This window comes from Oryctolagus cuniculus, chromosome 2 (assembly GCF_964237555.1).
Source record: "Oryctolagus cuniculus chromosome 2, mOryCun1.1, whole genome shotgun sequence".
Classification (NCBI taxonomy): Eukaryota; Metazoa; Chordata; class Mammalia; order Lagomorpha; family Leporidae; genus Oryctolagus; species Oryctolagus cuniculus.
Genome location: NC_091433.1, coordinates 110,302,734 through 110,323,814, shown reverse-complemented (window position 1 = coordinate 110,323,814; position 21,081 = coordinate 110,302,734). Strand labels below are relative to the sequence as shown.

Genomic DNA, 21,081 nt, shown 5'->3' with positions numbered 1-21,081 from the left:
CTCATTCATTTATTCAATCTCTTATGCTTTTTTTTTTTTTTTTAGCAGAAAAGAATGAGGCGGGTCACAGACCCAAATGCCTTTTTTAGAAAGATATATTTATTTTATTTGAGAGGCAGAGTGTCACCGAGAGACAGAGACGGAGGCAGACAGAGAATGTCCTTTGATGGTTCATGGCAGGGGCCGTTTTGAAATGGAAAGCTAGAACATAATCCAGTTATTCCATGTGGGTGGCAGGAACCCAATTATTTGAGCCATCACTGGTGCCTTCCAGGATCTGTGGTGGCAGGAAACTGGAGTCAGGAGCTGTAGCTAGAAACTGACCCTGGGTATTTCGCTGTGAGATGCAGGTATCTTAACCTCTAGGCTAAAGGCCTGCTTTCTGCTCTTACTTTTTGTTCTAAGATAATGTAGATTCTTAGGAAGTTACAAAGATAGCATAGAGAGATCCCATGTACACCTCACCCAGTTTATTCAAGGATCATGTCTTAAACAATGATATCAAGGCCCGCGCCGCGGCTCACTAGGCTAATCCTCCGCCTTGCGGCGCCAGCACACCGGGTTCTAGTCCCAGTCGGGGCGCCGGATTCTGTCCCAGTTGCCCCTTTTGCAGGCCAGCTCTCTGCTGTGGCCAGGAGTGCAGTGGAGGATGGCCTAAGTACTTGGGCCCTGCACCCCATGGGAGACCAGGATGAGTACCTGGCTCCTGCCATCGGATCAGCGCGGTGCGCTGGCTGTAGCGTGGCAGCTGCGGCAGCCATTGGAGGGTGAATCAACGGCAAAGGAAGACCTTTCTCTGTCTGTCTCTCTCGCAGTCCACTCTGCCTGTCAAAAAAAAAAAAAAAATTGATATCAAAACCAAACTAGCTGGGGCCGGCCCTGTGCGTAAGGGGTTAAAGCCACTGCCTGCAGTGCTGGAATCCCATATGGGTGCTTCCTATGGCCTGGGAAAGCAGTAGAAGCACCCATGTGGGAGACCCAAAAAAATCTCCTGGCTCCTGGCGACAGATCGGCACGGTTCCGGCCATTTCAGCCATCTGGGGATAGAGGACCTTTCTCTCTGTCTCTCTGCCTCTGCTTCTGTGTAACTCTGACTTTCAAATAAATAAAATAAATCTTAAAAAAAAAAACAAAGAACCAAATTCATAAAAGTATCTCAAAACCAGAAATTTGACATTTGTGGTATAAGGCGTGTATGTAAGTCTGTGTAATTTTATCACGTGTAGATTTTTGTAATGATAATGATTGCTATAGTCAAGATACAGAATGGTTTATTACCATAAAAATATTGCTTATGCTAACTTCCCTTCCCTTCTTCTGCAAGGTTTTTTTTTTTTTTTTTTTTTTTTTTTTTTTTGTGGACAGGTAGAGTTACAGACAGTGAGAGAGAGAGAGACAGAGAGACAAGTCTTCCTTATGTTGGTTCATTCCACAAATGGCCGCCATGGTCGGTGCTGTGCCGATCTGAAGCCAGGAGCCAGGTGCTTCCTCTTGGTCTCCCATGTGGGTGCAGGGCCCAAGGACTTGGGCCATCCTCCACTGCTTTCCTGGGCCACAGCAGAGAGCTGGACTGGAAGAGGAGAAACCAGGACTAGAATGTGGCGCCCATACGGGATGCCAGCGCCGCAGGTGGAGGATTAACCGAGTGAGCCACGGCGTTGGCCCCCTCTTCTGCAAGTTATATGACTTTACATTTTGCAGTTAGCCTATGCTGTTTTGAGTTCATTTCTTTTTAAGATTTTATTTTTTGGCTGTGGATATCTGGTTGCTCAGCACTTTTTATTGGGAAGATCATCCTTCCTTCTTTGAATTGCCATTTCATCTTTGTTAAAACCTCGCTAGTTGTACTTACATGGGGCTCTTTCTGGATTCTCTGTTCTGTTTTATTCACCTTTATCTTTCTCTCCACCATTGTGCCACAGGTTTCTTAACCACTGAAATGAACTCTTGTCCTTCAGGATTATTTTTTGTCTTTAGTTTTCAAAAGTTTGGCCATGGTGTGTTTTGATGTGGATTTCTTAAGTTTATTCTCTGAGTTTTACTCAGCTTCTTGAATCCATCGCTTTATACTTTCTGTGTTTTTGTCAAAATTGAAAAAATTTCAACTCTAATTTCTTTTCGGCCTCTTCCTCACCTTTTGGCACTCCAGTGACTTGATTATTAGCTGCTGTTGTTGTTATAGTCCCACATACCCATGAGGCTATCTTCATATTGTTCAGTCTGTTTTTCTGCGTTATTTAGATTGTGTAATTTCTGTTGCTCTGTTCTCAAGTTTACTCATTCTTTTGTCTTGTTGAGCCCACCCATTGAGTCTTTAAAATTTTTGAAAAATTTTCACTGAGACATAACAACTCAGCACAATTATGGGATACTATGTGATTTTTTTGATCCATGTACGTTTTGCATTGTCAAATCAGAGTAAAAGTATCTCAAACATTTCACATTTATTCATGGCAAAAACACTTAAGATCCCTTTTTCTTTTTTTTTTTTCCTAGAGAAATACACAATACATTTTAATTGTCTATAGCTACCCTACTGTGCCAGAACTTCCGACTCCTCTGTAACTATACTTAGTACCAGTTTAGCCACCTTTCCATGTTCCTCCCTGCTACTCTCCCGGCCTCTCATAATCAACAGTATACTTTTCTATAAGATCAGCTTTTTTAGATTCTACATATAAGTGACATTATGTAGTACTTATATGTCTGTTCTTGGTGTATTTAATGTAATGACTTCTAATTCCATCTATGTTATTGCTTATGACAACCTTTAAGCCTTTTTATGGCTGAATAGTTTTCCATTGTGGATATGTACCACATTTTCTTTATCCATTCGTTAGTTAATAGACTATAAGTTTTAAATTTTTGTTACTCTTTTTTTGTTCTAATATTTCCATTTGGTTCTTCTTTATATCTTCTGTTTGTTTGCCAAGATTGCCTGCGTCTTATTGATTTCGAGCATGTTTGTAATTGCTTGTTAAAGTATTTTTATGAATGTTGCTTTAAAATCCTTGTCAGATCATTATTACAGGTGTGCCATCTTGGTGGGTGTTGATATTGTTGATTCTTTTTGTTTAACTAACTTTGAGATTTCCTGGTTTAGGGGATGATGAATGATATCTTAATTAAAACTGCAGCATTTTGGGCACTAAGTAATAAGAGGGGATCTTATTTAGCTACTTTCTGGCACTGCTCTCTGGTAGGTGGCTGGAGTAGAGTGTCGTTTGTTAGGTCCTTCCGTCGCTACCCAATCTGCCTCTTCCTTTCCCCATTTTAGGCTATTCTTACACTTCGTTTTGTATACATAATGCCCATGGGTTTTAGTTGTACTTAGTTAAGGAAGAAAATGTTTCATCTCTCCAGACACAGCAGTCCTCAGCTTAATTCTTGAAGGATGTGTTTTTGCTTGCTACAGAATTATTGGTTGAGATTTGTGTTACTTCTGATTTTTAACCATGCCAATCCATTGTTTTCTTTCTTTTTTTTTTTTTTTTTTTTTTTTTTTTGACAGGCAGAGTGGACAGTGAGAGAGAGAGACAGAGAGAAAGGTCTTCCTTTGCCGTTGGTTCACCCTCCAATGGCCGCCGCTGCAGCCGGCGCACCGCGCTGATCCGATGGCAGGAGCCAGGATCCAGGTGCTTTTCCTGGTCTCCCATGGGGTGCAGGGCCCAAGCACCTGGGCCATCCTCCACTGCACTCCCTGGCCACAGCAGAGAGCTGGCCTGAAAGAGGGGCAACCGGGACAGAATCCGGCACCCGGACCGGGACTAGAACCCGGTGTGCCGGCGCCGCAAGGTGGAGGATTAGCCTATTGAGCCACGGCGCCGGCTCATTGTTTTCTAATCTCCAGATTTTCACCTGAGAAATAAGCCATAAATCATAGCATTTTTCTTCTGTATGTGATATACAGAATGCATCCTTTTATCCTGTGGCTGCTTTTAAGATTTTTCCCTTTATCGATGGTTTCATCTGTTGTGCAGTTCTTTACCTGTGGTATGCCTTGGTTTGATTTTCTTTGTACAGATGATCTCCAGTTTAGGGTTGTTCAACTCAGGGTTTTTCTACTTTACAGTGGTATGAAAGCAATACGCATTCTATAGAACCTGTAATTCAATTTTTGAATTTGGTTTCTTTTCCCCCAGGATAGCAATATGTAGTACAATACTCTCTTGCAGTGCTGGGCAGCAGCAGTGAAATGTAGCTCCCAGACAGACACACAATCATGAGGGTAAACAACCAATATTCTCTAGTGTTCTGTGTTGCTAAGCTATAGTGTTTGATAGGATAGGTATATTGAATTCACTTTTTTTTTTAAAAAAAGATTTATTTATTTATTTATTTATTTTAAAGTCATAATTACAGAGAGAGAGGAAGAGAGAGAGATAGAGAGAGAGAGAGAGATCTTCCATCCACTAAAAAAAAGCAAAAAACAAAAAACCAAACAAACAAAAAAACCCAGAGAGTGGGCATTGCAGTGTGGCGGGTTAAGCCACCACTTGGGATACCCACATCCCAGATCAGAGTGCTAGTTCTAACTTCAGCTACTCTACACTTCCAATTCACTGCTAATGTGCACCCTGAAAGGTAACAAATGATGGCCCGAGTACCTGGGTTCTTGCACCCATGTGGGAGACCTGGATAAACTTCCTTACTCCTAGCTTTGACTCAGCCTACCCCTGGCTGTTGCAGGCATTTGGGAAGTGTAACAGCAGATGGAAGATCTCTTCTCTGTCTCTCTCCCTTTCAAATAAATAAATAAATCTTTCTTTAAAAAACAAAATTGATTTGTTTATTTGAAAGTCAGAGTTAGAGAGAGATAGAGGCAGAGGCAGAGACAGAGCTCTTCCAACCACTGGTTCACTCCCCAAATGGCAGCAGCACCAGGGCTAGGCCACGCTGAAGACAAGGAGCCAGGAGCTTCAAATCTGGGTCTTCCAGGAGGGCGCAGGGGGCCAAGCACTTTGGCCATTTCTGCTACTTTCCCAGGCACATTAGCAGGGAGCTAGATCTTAAGTGGAGCAGCTCGGGCTCAAATCAGTGCCCATATGGGATGCCGGCACTGCAGACGGCAGCTTAATCCACTGTGCCACAGTGCCGGCCCCTTGAATTCACTTTTGGTTTGTGACATTTATAACTTGTGATGAATTTATCAGTATGCAACCTGAGCTTCTGTATTAACATTATATGTGGCCGGTGCTGCGGCTCACTAGGCTAATCCTCCGCCTTGCGGCGCCAGCACACCGGGTTCTAGTCCTGGTCGGGGTGCCGGATTCTTTCCTGGTTGCCCCTCTTCCAGGCCAGCTCTCTGCTGTGGCCAGGGAGTGCAGTGGAGGATGGCCCAAGTGCTTGGGCCCTGCACCCGCATGGGAGACCAGGATAAGTACCTGGCTCCTGCCATCGGATCAGTGCAGTGCGCTGGCCGCAGCGCGCTGGCCGCAGCGGCCATTGCAGGGTGAACCAAAGGCAAAGGAAGACCTTTCTCTCTGTCTCTCTCTCTCACTGTCCACTCTGCCTGTCAAAAAACAAAACAAAACAAAACAAAACAAAAAAACAACATTATATGTGATAAGCTTTTTGGATCAGTAGGTTCTCCAGCAAATCTTGGAAATTTTCATTTCTTGTTTCTTCTAATCTCTTTTATGCCTTATTTCCTTTCTTTTTCTTCTGAGACTCCAATTTTGGTATGCTAAACACCTTGATACTGTCCCACAGATTACTGAAACTTTGTTCATTTATGTAAATAGTGTATTCTCTCTGTTCTTTAGTTTGGGTGATTTCTCTTGACAAACTGTCAAGGTAATTGACACTTTCTTCTGCTATCTCTAGTCTACTATTAAGCCCAAGTGTATATTTTACTTTATTTTTTGCCCTAAAATTACTTTTGGTTCTTTCAGATCTTCTGCTAATATTACCATTTGTTTACTTACTATCTTTCTTTCCCTGCAGCATATTTATAATGTTCATAATGAAAATATTTATAATATATGTTTACATAGACAAAATATTTATTATATAAATGTGTTGAGGCCTTTTTCAGTTGGTTCCAACATCTGGTCAGTCTCAGGATAGGTTTTATTGCTTTTTCTTTGAACTGTTGGCCACCTTTTTCCTGTTGCTTTGTATGTTTTGATTTTTTAAAAAGGATTTACTTGTTTCTTTAAAAGGTAGAGTTACAGAGAGAGAGATCTTCCATCCACTGGAGGGCTGCAACAGCCAGGGATTTGCCAGGCTGAAGCCAGGAGCCAGGAGCTTCTTCTGGGTCTCCCACATGGGTGCAGTGGCCCAAGGATTTGGGCCAACCTTTGCTGCCTTCCCAGGCATATTAACAGGGAGCTGGAACAGAAGTGGAGTAGTGGAGACTCCAACTGGCACCCAAGTGGGATGCTGGCACTGCAGGCCATGCTTAACCCACTGCACCACAGCACTGACTACCTGTCTTGATTTTTTTTTTTATGCTGGACAATGTGGATGGTTATACAGACTTTGGGTTGTTTTATCTTTTTCCTAATACAGCTGATTTTTTTTCATTATCTAAAAATGAATATATTTTTGTAACAAGTTTATTGATGCCTTTTTTTTTTTTTTTTTTGGACAGGCAGAGTTAGACAGTGAGAGAGAGAGACAGAGAGGAAGGTCTTCCTTTACCATCGGTTCACCCCCCAAATGGCTGCTACCGCCTGGCACGCTGCACTGATCCAAAACCAGGAGCCAGGTGCTTCCTCTTGGTCTCCCATGCGGGTGCAGGGCCCAAGCACTTGGGCCATCCTCTACTGCCTTCCCGGGACACAGCAGAGAGCTGGACTGGACTGGAAGAGGAGCAACCGGGACAGAATCCAGCGCCCCCACCTGGACTAGAACCCGGTGTACCGGCGCCACAGGGAGAGGATTAGCCAAGTGAGCCGCGGCGCCGACCTATGTTGTCTTAAAATATTCTGTATCATTCATCCATTTAAAGTGTACAATTCAGTTGCTTTTAGTATATTCACACTATATGCACTCATTACCATAGTCAACTTTAGAACATCTTCATAACCTCATAAAGAAAACCATTTGGAGCAAGTGGTTAGCCAACTGGTTAAGATGCCTTTGCTCAGGCCGGCGCCGTGGCTCACTAGGCTAATCCTCCGCCTTGCGGCGCCGGCACACCGGGTTCTAGTCCCGGTCGGGGTGACGGATTCTGTCCCGGTTGCCCCTCTTGCAGGCCAGCTCTCTGCTGTGGCCAGGGAGTGCAGTGGAGGATGGCCCAAGTGCTTGGGCCCTGCACCCCATGGGAGACCAGGAGAAGTACCTGGCTCCTGCCATCGGATCAGCGCGGTGCGCCGGCTGCAGCGTGCCGGCCGCAGCAGCCATTGGAGAGTGAACCAACGGCAAAAGGAAGACCTTTCTCTCTGTCTCTCTCTCTCTCACTGTCCACTCTGCCTGTCAAAAAAAAAAAAAAAAAAAAAAAAAAAAAAAAAAAGGATGCCTCTGCTCACATTGAAGTAGCTGGGTTTGGTTCCTGGCACGATTGCTGACTCCACCCTCCTACTTATGCAGCTCTTTGAGGCAGCAGATGATGGCTCAGGTAACTGGGTTCCTGTCACCCTTGTGAAAGGCCTGGATTGCACTTCTGCTCCAGTCCTGGCCCAGCCTTGGCGGTTTTGAGCATTTGGGGAGTTAATCAGTAGATAGGAGCTAGTGCTCTCTTGTCCTCTCCTAAATAAATAAATGCATACATACATGTCCTAGCTTGTTAGCTATCCACTCTCCTACAACTCTATCCCCACCCCGATGTATAAACGGTATACTTTCTCTCTCTACAGATTTCTTTGTTCTGTCCATTTCATATAAATGGAAATTTTTTTTAAAGATTTTTTTAAAATTTATTTATTTGACAGGTAGAGTTACAGACAGTGAGAGAGAGAGAGAAAGAGAGAGAGACAGAGAGACAGAGAGACAGAGAGAAAGGTCTTCCATCCGATGGTTCACCCTCTAAATGGCTGCCATGGCCGGAGCTACGCTGATCCGAAGCCAGGAGCCAGGTGCCTCTTCCTGGTCTCCCATGCCAGTGCAGGGACCCAAGCACTTGGGCCATCCTCGCTGCACTCCTGGGCCACAGCAGAGAGCTGGACTGGAAGAGGAGCAGCTGGGACTAGAACCGGTGCCCATGTGGGATGCCGGCACTTCATGCCAAGGTGTTAACCCGCTGCGCCACAGCGCTGGCCCCGAGAAAAGGTTTATTTAGCTCACAGTTTTGCAGATTGAAGTCCAAGATCAGGTGTCCCCTTTGCTTGGACCTCTTGAGGGTGGCAGATGGCCAATGCCAGAGCATTCATGGAGGGAGTTCTGCATGGTGAGCCAGGAAGCAGAGAGAGAAACTGGTTCTGAATTCAGGCTTTTATAACAACCTTCTCATGAGAATTACAATCCAAGGGCAAGGCTTCTGTGACCTCAGGATTTCTCACCAGGCTCACCTCCTAAACACCAGAATTAAATAGGATTTCTATTCTCCTAGTACCATTAACTTCTGCCTTTGGGTTTAAATGTCTGCATGATTTTGGGAGCCAAATCATGTTCAAACCATAGCAGAAACTGAAGTCTTGGAAATAGAGATTTTAGAGTCTTAGAGGTCTATCCAGTGGATGGAATTCAGGTATCCATTCTTTATTCTTTACTGTTATGAAAGTTGAACCTGTAACATTTGTCACTGCTTATGGCTTGGAACCAGGCCTGGCCAGGTGGCTGTTAAATTTAGCCTTGCTCTTTCTTTCCAAAACAAGCTGTTACCCTGTCTCCATAGGAAAGCAGAGGAAAGGGAACAGCCTTGTGGTGTAGGAGGTAAAGACACCACCTGTACTTGTTACAGCCCTGGCAGCTCCGCTTCCTATTCAGCTTCCTCCTAATACACCTGGGAAAGCAGCAGAAGATGGCCCAAGTGCCTGGGCCCCTGCACCCATGTTGGAGACCTGGAAGAAGCTCCTGGCTTCAGCCCTCGTGGTTGTAGCCATTTGGGGTGTGAATCAGCAGATAGAAGACTGCTCTCTCTGTCTCTGCCTCTCTCTCTGTAACTCTGCCTTTCAAAAAAAGAAAAAGGAAAAAAGCAGGGGAAAGAGAGGAGTGGAACGGTGAGTGCCACCAATTTCTGCCACCTGTAAGATTCAGTAATGGGAGCAAAGCTGTGGCCGGGGAGTACAGAGAGTCTTTCCTCCTAAGGGAGTGGAGCGGCCTGGTGGCTGGCGGGAACCTGCAGAGGACAGTTCGTTTCTCTTTTCCTGTCCCATCCAGCTGGCCTGGCCCCCATGTCCTGGCAGGCCTGAGATCCGTGCGTCCCTTGGCCTGGTCTCCTAGTCGGCCTCTCCAGGCTCTAAGAGCACTGCGGTGCCCGCCCCACGCAGAGTGGAGGCCTGTGTGACTGGAAAGATCCACTCCTCCCTGCAGGTGCCTGACCTTTAGTAGCAAGGACCAGCCTCTCAACCACACCTTCTCCAGGAGGATTGATGGCCACTCCAGTTCTGCAGGCCCTTGTCCCTAGAAGCTGAAGAAGCCCTCACAGCCCTCATTTGCAGTTGTTAGCACTGTGGTCTTAATGTTTTACCTGTACCAAGAACAAAGGTGGCCGGCGCCGCGGCTCACTAGGCTAATCCTCTGCCTTGCGGCGCCGGCACACTGGGTTCTAGTCCTGGTCAGGGCGCCGGATTCTGTCCCAGTTGCCCCTCTTCCAGGCCAGCTCTCTGCTGTGGCCCAGGAGTGCAGTGGAGGATGGCCCAAGTGCTTGGGCCCTGCACCCGCATGGGAGACCAGGAAAAGCACCTGGCTCCTGCCATCGGATCAGCGTGGTGCGCCGGCCGCAGCGGCCATTGGAGGGTGAACCAATGGCAAAGGAAGACCGTTCTCTCTGTCTCTCTCTCACTGTCCACTCTGCCTGTCAAAAAAAAAAAAAAAAAAAAGTAAAAAAAAAAAAAAAAGAACAAAGGTAGCTATGTCACCTAGGAACCTGCAGAAGTGGAGCCCAGTGCCACGCTCCAGAGGGAGAGTAACTCAGCCAAGGACCAAGAGAAGGAAGAGTATTTCATGGAATGATCCCCAGGCCCAGCAGGTTATTCCTGTCTCCAGGGCTAACACGTGGACTGTTGATTAGATGAAGATTTTCTGTGAACCCAGTGAGAAGCAGATTGATGTGGGAAAATTTAAACCTCTTCCAGGACACAGGCGCAAGTGCCAACATGGCTGCTTCCAGGGACGTGGAGAGAGCTGCCTGGGATGTCTTTATTATAGAGCCTGTGCACGTGACTGGCTGAAGCAGGGAGCCTTGGAGCATATGCTCGGCCATGTTCACTTTTCTCACAGGTTGATGAGAGTAGAAAGAGTTGGAGTCATTGACTGCTCCATTCTGTGTCCTCCCTGGTCACGTAGTGATAACCCCAGAGGAAATATTGACCACAGAACTTCCCGTAGGCTGGCCAGGGGTGGAGGAGACAGTGGGGATCTTAGTCCTGATGAATGACATCCCTTCCTTCTTTTTCTCGTTCCCCAACTGTTACATGAAAATGGAGGCAGAGAAAATATTGTTACCTTGATTCTCTGGGTCACGTGGAAGAATTTCCAAGCGGACAACAGAGAGGTTTAAAAAAATTTATTAGAGTCAAAGAGCTCCGGCCAGAGTGGCATGGAGTGGGGCTTCCAAGAGAGGAAGAAACCCAAAAGGACCTAGAATAGGTAGCATTCGGGTTTTTAAGTACAATTTTGAAGTAAAAAAAAAATGACGATCAGATTGGCATTCAGTTACCCGGCAGGGACAAAACCCAGAGGACCTGATTTACAGTTCTCCACTCTGCCTGGCCTGCTCAGATGAAACAAAGACCATCCAGAAGGGTGGGATAGGTAACTTGTTTTCACAGTAAGCTCTGGAAGAGCTCCCTTGCTATTCACATGGTAAATTTGGAGATTCTGAAGGAAGGAGGGTGGCCTGTTTGTTCTTGTTAAAGATAACCATTTTGGGGGGGGGGGGAAGGAAGCAAATATTTACACCCCAAATTCATTGGGACCACCCTAACTACCTATTAAGCCATCTGACTCCTCACACAACAACCTCAAACTTAAGGCCTTTTTTGTTTCAATTAAAATTTTCAATAACAGACTCTCAGTTCAAGAAGTAACTACTGGGGGCGGCGGTGCTGTGGCACAGCAGATTAAAGCCCTGACCTGCAGGGCCAACATCCCATATGGGCGCTGGTTCGAGTCCTGGCTGCTCCACTTTCTATCCAGCTCTCTGCTATGGCCTGGGAAAGCAGTGGAAGATGGCCCAAGTCCTTGAGCGCCTGCGCCCCTGTGGGAGACCTGGAGGAGGCTTCTGGTTCCTGACTTCAGATCAGTTCAGCTTGTGCCATTTAGGGAGTGAACCAGCAGATGGAAGACCTCTCTCTCTTTCTGGTTCTACATCTCTCTGTAACTCTTTCAAATAAATAAAATAAATTTTAAAAAAAAAAGAAGTAACTACTTTTGCATTTTACTTATCCTTGCTTAAATTTTTCAACATCATTTTCTTTGGCTTAACTCTTCCGTGTTCTCTCTCAAGCAACAAGCAGCAGTTCCCAGAACCATCTCAGGACTTTGAGGCAACAATGGTCCAGGGAAGCTTGGCCCAGAGGAGCCAAAACAAACCTGGTAGATAGCTGGTGTAGCTTCCATCCGCCAGGGGCCAGAACCTCCAGAACTCATTCTATTTAGACACAAGAGGAACAGGAACAATCTGCCCACCCGCCTTTCCCTCCAGCGTTCTGGGAATCTGACATAGATTTGATTTAAGTCTCAAAATGAGTGCGTTTAAAATAACTAGCCCCTCAGGCACTGACAACTTTGAAGTTAAGCTAGATCTGATCTCCTTTGAGATGCAGTGTTTTGCCTCCATTGTCCAATCCCAACTCAAGCCCACCCAAGGTGAGACCCAAGAGGAATCCATCTTGGCAGCCTAGACTTCTGGAGTTTCCCTATTTCTCCACACAGAACTTTGGAGAAACGAAAGGTGGCCCTGAACACATACAAAGTGCTACACAGAAACGTTTTCCTGAAACCAAATTTCAAAGCACTTTAAAAGAATCAGCTATTTGTTCTCTTACTTCTAAGTTTAGCTTCCGAATCCCAAGATCTCAAAGAATTCAGGAAGTAAAATTGGACATTGAAAGTGGAACTCATGAAAATGGCCAAATCTTAGCCTCGTACTCCTGCGTTGATTTCAAAGACTTTATTAAGGAAAACTGAACAAACTGCAGCACCTAGCTGAATGCTGGGTGGAATTTAAAGAAGATTCAGACAGAAAAATCTTGCAAACAAGCTAAGTGAAGAATTCTTGGAGTGAGGTGTAATGCAACTTTATCACTTTATTCAGGCCTTCAAAATAGTCTTTATTCTACATTTTTAGTCTAAAAAAATCCACAAATTAAGTGCACCCCAGTGTAGAGAGAGACATGCAGCACTGAACTTCCATAACAATCAAGTGGTGCAAAGTCACAGGTACAGGGGCTGGCACTGTGGTGTAGTGGGTAAGACAGCTGCCTGCAGTGCCGGCATCCCATATGGGCACCAGTTTGAGTCCCTGCTGCTCCACTTCCGGTCTAGCTCACTGCTGTGGCCTGGGAAAGCAGTAGAAGATGGCCCAAGTCCTTGGACCCCTGCACCTGTGTGGGAGACCTGGAGGAGGCTCCCGGCTCCTGGCTTCGGATTGGCACAGCTCCGGCAGTTGCGGCCAACTGGGGAGTGAACCATTGGATGGAAGACCTCTCTCTCTCTCTCTACCTCTCCTCTTTCTGTGTAACTCTGACTTTCAAATAAATAAATAAATCCTTAAAAATAAAAGTCACATGTACAGAACACAAGATTTAGATGAACTGAAATTATAAGATAAAATCCATTTTCAGAAAACAAAAATAAACATATTAAGGATCTCTGAGACTTTTTTTAAAAAATATTTTATTTATTTATTTGAGAGATAGAGGTATAGACAGAGAGAGGGAAAGACAGATAGAAAGGCCTTCCATCCGCTGGTTCACTCCCCAAATGGCTGTAATGCCTCGGAGCTGAGCTGATCTGAAGCAAGGAGCCAGGAGTTTCTTCCCGGTCTCCCACACAGGTACAGGGGCCCAAGCATTTGGGCCATCTTTTACTGTTTTCCCAGGCACATTAGCAAGGAGATGGATTGGAAGTGGAGCAGCTGGGACTCGAACCAGCGCCCATATGGGATGCCAGCACTGCGGGGAGAGGTTTAACCCACTACGACACACTGCCAGTCCCTCTGAAATATTCTTAACCCTAATGAAATTTCACTAGACTCAAGTCATTTTACAGTGAGGCATTGGCAATGTGACCCCATTGACCTGGTTTAGGAATTCTTGGGAGCCATGAGTGGCTGCATCAGACCCTCTGACAAATAGTGGTAACTAATTTTGATCTTGGCCAGGGCTGTGGCTCACTAGGCTAATCCTCCACCTGCCGCGCCGGCACCCCGGGTTCTAGTCCTGGTTGGGGCGCCGGTCCTGTCCCAGTTGCTCCTCTTCCAGTCCAGCTCTCTGCTGTGGCCTGGGAAGGCAGTGGAGGATGGCCCAAGTGCTTGGGCCCTGCACCCCGTGGGAGACCAGGAGGAGACTCCTGGCTCCTGGCTTCAGATTGGCATAGCTCCGGCCATAGTGGAGCTACATTTTGGGGGTGAACCAACGGAAGGAAGACCTTTCTCTCTGTCTGTCCCTCTCACTGTAACTCTACCTGTCAAATAAACAAAAATTTAAAAAAAAATCTAAAAAGAAATTTGATCTGAAAACTCCTCTTACTTTGTCTCTAAAGGCATCAATTGGGCTTCTGAAAAGCATCCTTCAAGTAATCACATAATAGAAACATCTCTGTGAAGCCTTATCTCAGTTCCATCCTGCTAAGCTGGTTAGTCCGTGAAGCCAGTCTGTAGTCTGCTGGTGGTCCGTGAAGGAGTAGCGATGCGTTTTACGCCGTGTTGTACTCCCATGCAGCAAGCACTGTGCTTCGCTAGTGGTAGGTGCTCAGTAAGCATTTGTGTGGTAAATGTCTGAGCGGCTGAGCCTATGATCTGATGAGAAGGAAACCTCGTGCTTCTAGCGTGTTCTGTGCGACTCTTCTGTATCAATTACTTGCAGGCATCATTTTACTCATTAATTCAGGAAGCTCCACTTGAGAGAACAGCAGATAGTACTGACGCTCAATTTTAAAATTCTGAGAACTAAATCCAGGTTTTGAAAGTTTTGGGGAATTATACACAATGTTGACCTCTGCCATGATCATCCTGGGTCAAAGAACCAGGAAACCAGGAAACAGAGCTATTCTCCCTCTCACTTCATGCATGAGAAAATTACACAAGCCACAAGCACTTACATTTATCACCTCGCTTAGAAATAGGAGGGCGTTTCAGAAAGTTTGTGGGAAAACTGAATTAAAAGTTATGATTATGTTGGTGCAAAAATTTTGGGAAATCTATGTGTTTTTTTCATAACATACATTATCCACTAACTTTTTGAAGACACTTTATGCTCCATGATTTAGAACAGAATACAAAGTATTGCCAATTGTTTATGTCACTGGGAATATGCTTTGCATGGGGCCAGCAAAAATGTTTTTGGATAAAAATAAGATGCTTTAATAATGCCCTGTTTTGATTGTCTTTCTTTATCCCAAAGGAACCTTTTATTGAAGGAATATAAACTTCATGCCTTTCGTAAATGAAACTTTAGGAATATAGTGATTCTGCCCACCACCAGCCCTCCCACCCCTCTACTTCTTCCCTCCCCTATTCCTATTCTTATTTTTTACTAAGATCTATTTTCCATTAACTTTATGCACATACGATTAACTCTGTGTTAAGTAAAGAGTTCACCAAATTGTATGTCTTTTTTTTTTTATAACAATACAGATTATGTGTCTTCTCTGGGGAGACTCGTGGCTTCTCGGTACGCTGATGGCCTGTTTCCACAGTTCTACAGGGCAGAAGACGGCAGAGTCTACAACGTAAGGCGCCATTCCTTGCTGAACAGGTCCTGTGACATGATGCCGAGGTCGCATCAGGGAGTGGGCTCATGTTGCTTGGCAGTGATACAGCTGAGCTGCGAGAGCTCAGGCCACAGGCTTTGTTTTGGCAGTGGGGTGATGAAAGTCGTGGCCACTGAGCTGGAGAAGGAAACCCTTGACCTGTCAGAGGTTGAGGCAGACAAGCCCTCAACCAGAGATGAAGACTTTGCACATCAACACGTTGTTTGGACTGGAAAGTAAGGGAAAAAGCAAGATGACAGGTGTTAGCTAAAATCCAGGGGCAAGCTGCTGCTGATATCTGATAGCAGCTCCTGGTGTGGGGGCCATCTTCGCAGGTAGAAGAGGAGAGAGAGCAAGCAGTTCTTTGAACTGGCGTTGTTTGTTTCCAGCAATTCACCAGGTGGTTCTTGTGCCCCTGTGTGTGTGAGGCCCTGTGCAGGCCCTGCTCCACCACATGGAGCTCAGAATCTCTCTCAGACACTTGTTCTGTCATGTCCATTTATAGATTCTTGTTCACGTGCATCCGTGTACCACCTGGGCTGCTGTTTCCTGATACAGTCGGCCCTTGGTGCTCATGGGGGATTCCTTATTGGACCCCCTCAGATACCAAAATCCAGATTCTCTAGTCTCTTATATAAAATGGCGTGGTGCTTCCACATAAACTCTGCATAGCCTCCTGTATACTGATGTATACTGTAAGGCTTACACCACCTAATAATGTAAATAGTTGTTACACTGTATTGTGTAGGGCATAAAGACAAGCATAAAAAGCCCTTATACGTTCAGTACATACACATTTTAAAATTTTTATTTACTTTTACTTGAGGCAGGTGCTTGACAGAGACCTGGGGAGGGGAAAGGAAAGGGTTTAAGGAGCCAAAGTACGAAAACATGGAACTATGTGGTGTACTCAGAAGACACAGTTTCCTTAACGATTTGTATATTTGAGGGTGTCTTAGTGTCATTAAAATATTTTTTTATGTACCAGATCTTCTTTTATGTGTTGTGGCACAAGGCACCATTTTTTCTTAGTCCTTTTCTATGTGTTCTACCTATACCCTTGAAAGACCTTGTATAGTTGTGCCTGATCTGAGTGAACCTGATCTATGGTTTATTTGTGCATAACAGAAATTGCCAGTAAGGCTCTGCCAGCTCTGTCCAGGGCAGCCCCTGGAAGTACTGATGGCAGCTAAAGGCGATCAGGCGCTCCAGGTATAGGGGTGCTTGGCCTGAGAGACAGAGGACAGAGGACGAAGGTGATGCACAGGGAGATGAGTGATGCAGCTGTCGTCCCCAAGAGGAAGCCAGGCAGATGTGCCAAGCACCAGCTTAGAAGCCTTTGCAGAAAAATTTTTGACATGTTTTATGTAGGAAAAGTGAGGCTTTTTTTTTTTTTCCCCATCTGCCTTTGTTGTTGTTTCTTTTCTTCTACCTGGCTTCTTAAAAGTGCCCCTGGGCATTTCATGATGAAGAAAATCTGTAACTACAAAGCTATGAGGGTGCTTCAGAAAGTTTGCAGAGAAACGGAATTAAGAGGTGAATTCATCTTGGTGCAAAAAATCTTGAAATCCTTTCAAAGCATTTTTGTAACACATATTTCCCATGAACTTTTTGACTATCTCCCATAAAACACAACCTGGGAACACTTTTTTTTTTTTTTTCCCTGAGTGCTGTATTTTGATCTTTTCTTCTTTGGGGAACCACTCCAGGTTTTCCAGTGGGAAGTTTGGAGGACTTCCTCCTGGATCCCGTGGGGTTTGGCGGATCCCTCCCAGCACTGCTATGAATGCACCTTTCTAGACAACAGCACTGTGGTTCAGACTTACTGGCACTTGTATCATTTTTGTTTGTGCCTTTTATTTTCATAAAGCTGACCGCTAAGTCAGACCTGATCTATCAATTGGTGGAATATTTAACACAAGCTGTGGAGCGCTACAAGCAGCGGATGAAGTGGCTCACCAGCGGAAGCCGGCAGATTTTTGGCGTCATCTTAGAGCGGTGCGTCACCTTAGTGCTGGATTGTGGTGGCCTTCTGGAAGGCGAGCTCACTCTGTGCCAAGAAGCTCTCGCAATGGTCCTGCAGGAGCAGGTGGCTCACATAACCAAGTTCAACATCATAGGGTGAGTTCCAGCGGGAAGGGGGTCTTTTCAGTTAATTTGCACATATTTGGAATTAAGTGGCATAGCTAAGGTAGCTCCATGGGGCGGGAAGGAGGTGTGATTTTGTAATCTCCTAGACTATACAATCTCAGCAGAAAACCCGCGCTGAGTAAATCTTAGGAAACTTTTTTTTGCCTTTCTAGGTATCTTAATTTTCGCATTGCGAGAGATTTAGAAACACACTTTTCTTCAATTCCTGGGAAGAGCAAAATACAAGAATGCGAATTATATGAGATAAATATTTAAGGCCCTAAATCTCTCCACTCGTTTTAGGTTTCGGTGTGGGTGGTGAAGTCAAAGATCACAAATTCCATTGCTTTTCTACTTTGAATTTGTGACTTCAGTTCATCCCCTTTGTAAGTTGACCCTTTTAATCAGAACAACAGGTGCCTGGCTTCACAGAATTTCCCACATTTCAGAATTTTCACAGTCAATTATTTATGGATTCCTGGATTCAAGAAAATTTGGACCTCACTGCTGCCTTCCCATCCATAACAGTGATTGCACCTCCCTGACAAGAAGCATCTGGATGAAGCCGGAGAGCATCCACCTAATTGGATGTGTGTGTGTGTGTGTGTGTGCATGTGTGTGTGAGAGAGAGAGAGAGAGAGAGAGAACAAAGTAAGATTTGTTTAAGGCAGAAGCTTCCTGCTGCAGCAGCCAGGAGTAGGGCTCCAAGAGAGACCCCTAGATTTTTAAATTTTTAAAAATAAAGTGCTTTTTAAAATTTTTGACAGGCAGAGTTATACAGTGAGAGAGAGAGAGAGAGACAGAGAGAAAGGTCTTCCTTCAGTTGGTTCACCCCCCAAATGGCCGCTATGGCTGGCACTGCGCCATTCCAAAGCCAGGAGCCAGGAGCTTCTTCCAGGTTTCCCATATGGGCCCAGGGGTCCAAGGACTTGGACCATCTCCTGCTGCTTTCCCAGGTGCATTAGAAGGGAGCTGGATCAGAAGTGGAGCAGCCGGGACTCGAACTGGCACCCATATGGGATGCTGGCACTGCAGGCAATGGATTTACCCACTGTGCAGCAGCGCCGGCCCCCAGATGTCTATTTCTGTCACTGGTATACTATTGAAGGAAGAAAGTACCGAAGTCTGCAGAGCTTTTGCTTTCTTGGAGGTGATTGCTATCACGTATATAATGCTCAGCCAGTCTCTGCCCAGAGAAGCCACACAGCGGGGACACAAGTAGGAGCCAGCTCTGCCTGTGAGGTAGGCCATGAGAGGACTACCAGGCCAACTGATTCATGGTCATAAGCAGAAATAAATCCAGGGGGCCCTTCTTTTTTTTGTCCTTGTGGGTTTCCTTCAGTCATTTCCAAGGCAAAATTAAATGGTTTAACCAACTTTTCTCAGGATTTAAAAAATAATGCTTTGCTGAGCTCAAAAGAATACCATTTGTTTAAACTTTTATTTAATGAATATAAATTTCCAAAGTACAGCTTATGGATTACAATGGCTTCCCCACCATAACTTCCTTCTCACCCGCAACCCTCTCCTTTCCCGCTCCCTCTCCCCTTCCATTCACATCAAGAATCATTTTCAATTCTCTTTATATACAGAAGATCAGTTTAGCATATATTAAGTAAAGATTTCAACAGTTTGCACCCACATAGAAACACAAAGTGAACAATACTGTTTGAGTACTAGTTATAGCAAAGAATACCATTTTTGATCCCAAGAAGGTACCTGAAGAGGAATCTCTTAACAGCAATGAAAATAATATGGAAGAATCAGAAATAACATTGAGAGTGGCCGGCGCCGTGGCTCAATAGGCTAATCCTCCACCTAGCGGTGCCGGCACAGCGGGTTCTAGTCCCGGTCAGGGCGCCGGATTCTGTCCCGGTTGCCCCTCTTCCAGGCCAGCTCTCTGCTGTGGCCCGGGAAGGCAGTGGAGGATGGCCCAAGCGCTTGGGCCCTGCACCTCATGGGACACCAGGAGGAAGCACCTGGCTCCTGCCATCGGATCAGCGCGGTGCGCTGGCCGCAGCCCGCCAGCCGTGGCGACCATTGGAGGGTGAACCAACGGCAAAGGAAGACCTTTCTCTCTGTCTCTCCCTCCACTATCCACTCTGCCTATCAAAAAAACAAACAAACAAACAAAAAAACAAAAAAACAAAAACAAAAACAAAAAAAACATTGAGAGTAATAGAATTGCTGCCAATTTGCAAATCTTAATACTGTCAATTTGCTACCCACAGAAGACAGTTTCTTGTAAACCTGCCTGTTTATGAAAATGACTCCTGTCAGTAATTTTAAAGCACTTGTTAATGCTTGCGTTTTTGAGGTTTGTGTTCCCACGCAGGTGTGGTTTCTCCCAGTCAGTGTGGCTTACAGATCAGAAGGGTGTTTTGGGAGACCATCCTAACAGCTGACCTGTTTGGCCAGTACCTCTCAAGGACTGAGAGCTCTCCTGGCCCTGACGACGTTAGGGGTCTTGTCGCCCATGGCTGTGACGCAGAGGGCTGACATTCCCCCGGGGGCCTTGATCACTGCCCGCTGACCACTCCATGTGATTCCTTTCAGGGTTTCTCAAGAGCCTGTGAAATGGCAGGAAACTGCCACTCCTGTGACTGAAGAAGCCATAGCTGCTGCCGTCAGCTGGGTTAAGAAACTGACTTTTGAGCAGACTGAGAGTGAGGTTAGCCGTCTGGACGCTCTGCTGGCAGCTGGGGCAGACAGAACTGTGAGTGTACACATGGCTGGCGCCCCCGCGCTCCAGCTCGACTTTTTTTTTTTTTTTTTTAAGATTTTATTTACTTATTTGAGAGAGAGATAGAGAGAGAGACAGACGGACAGAGAAAGGTCTTCCATCCGCTGGTTCACTCCCCAGATAGCCACAACAGCCGGAGCTGGGCTGATCCAAAGCCAGGAGCTAGGAGCCTCTTCTGGGTCTCCCATGTGGGTGCAGGGGCCCAAGCACTTGGGCCATCTTCTACTGCTTTCCCAGGCCCTAGCAGAGAGCTAGATCGGAAGAGGAGCAGCTGGGACATGAACCAGTGCCCATGTGGGATGTTGGCACTGTGGGTGGAGGTTTAGCCTACTGCGCCACAGCACCGGCTCCCAAGCATGGCTTTTCATATTTAGTATCTTTACCTGCCTTTCAGATGTTCCCCTCCCAGCTGACTGCCCACAGAGGCCTCATCTTTGGCACTGAAAACCCCATGAGTCATAATCCTACTCACTCTGAATCTGGAACCAATTGAAAAATAGGTTATAGGTCCCATAGCAACTTTGTGGTGGCAGAGCTGGGCCAACCAAAATGAGACTCCCAAATACCTGTCCCCTGAGTGTGGCTAAGACACCCTCTGTGAACCCTCACTGTCGAGCGCCAGAAGAGCCAAGTGCTGCTCATACCCATGGGCTTCACGAAAACACTGGGAGTGAGGCCATCATTGTGTGTCTTCAGCACACCTGTTCCCCTCTTGCTGCCTGCCGGTTAGATAGAGCTGTGCATCTCCCAAGGGGAGCGGGCGGGGATTGGAAGACTCCTCGCAGAGCTCCGAGGTCAAGGGAATTAGGTTTCCACAGCACCCACATTCTGAATCTTCCCCAGTTCCTTCTGCTCTCAGAGAGACTGAGCGCGTGCTTTCTAAGGTGAGCGTGCTGATGAGCCCATCCGTCTTCAGATGTTAATACATTGACTAACGCATCGTGCTAAGGACCTTTAGGAAATAAACGTTTACCTGGAAGAAGCAATTAAATGCTGAAGTCTTACGTCCCTTTCAGCCATAAGGGAGCGTGTTTCTGTGACTCTAGTGATGGACTACACAGGGTAGTGGCCAGATGATGGACAAGGTCGGATCCTGGGCCAGCCTCCACTCCCTGGGCCTTCGGAGGTCTGCTTGCCTTTGGACACAGGTAGTCGGTATTTTCTTGCTTCTTCCAGTGTAGTGGCCT

General features: G+C 45.9%; 1 protein-coding gene across 5 annotated transcripts in view; it reads left to right on the top strand.

The window, feature by feature from the left end:
- Nucleotides 1-21,081, top strand: part of VWA3B (von Willebrand factor A domain containing 3B) — a 275,082-nt gene that overhangs the window by 11,925 nt on the left and 242,076 nt on the right. For 4 of the 5 annotated variants that reach the window (XR_007915479.2, XM_051835635.2, XM_051835636.2 and 1 more), the window contains exons 3-5: nt 14,906-15,000; nt 16,892-17,142; nt 19,708-19,867. Coding sequence is in view for 3 of the 5 variants with exons in the window: in XM_051835635.2 (XP_051691595.2) it covers nt 14,906-15,000; nt 16,892-17,142; nt 19,708-19,867 (506 nt within the window). In the remaining 2 variants the exon portion in view is untranslated. Of the gene's footprint in view, nt 1-13,812; nt 14,014-14,905; nt 15,001-16,891; nt 17,143-19,707; nt 19,868-21,081 lie in introns of all 5 variants that reach the window. The other variant, XR_007915488.2, reaches the window with a different exon arrangement.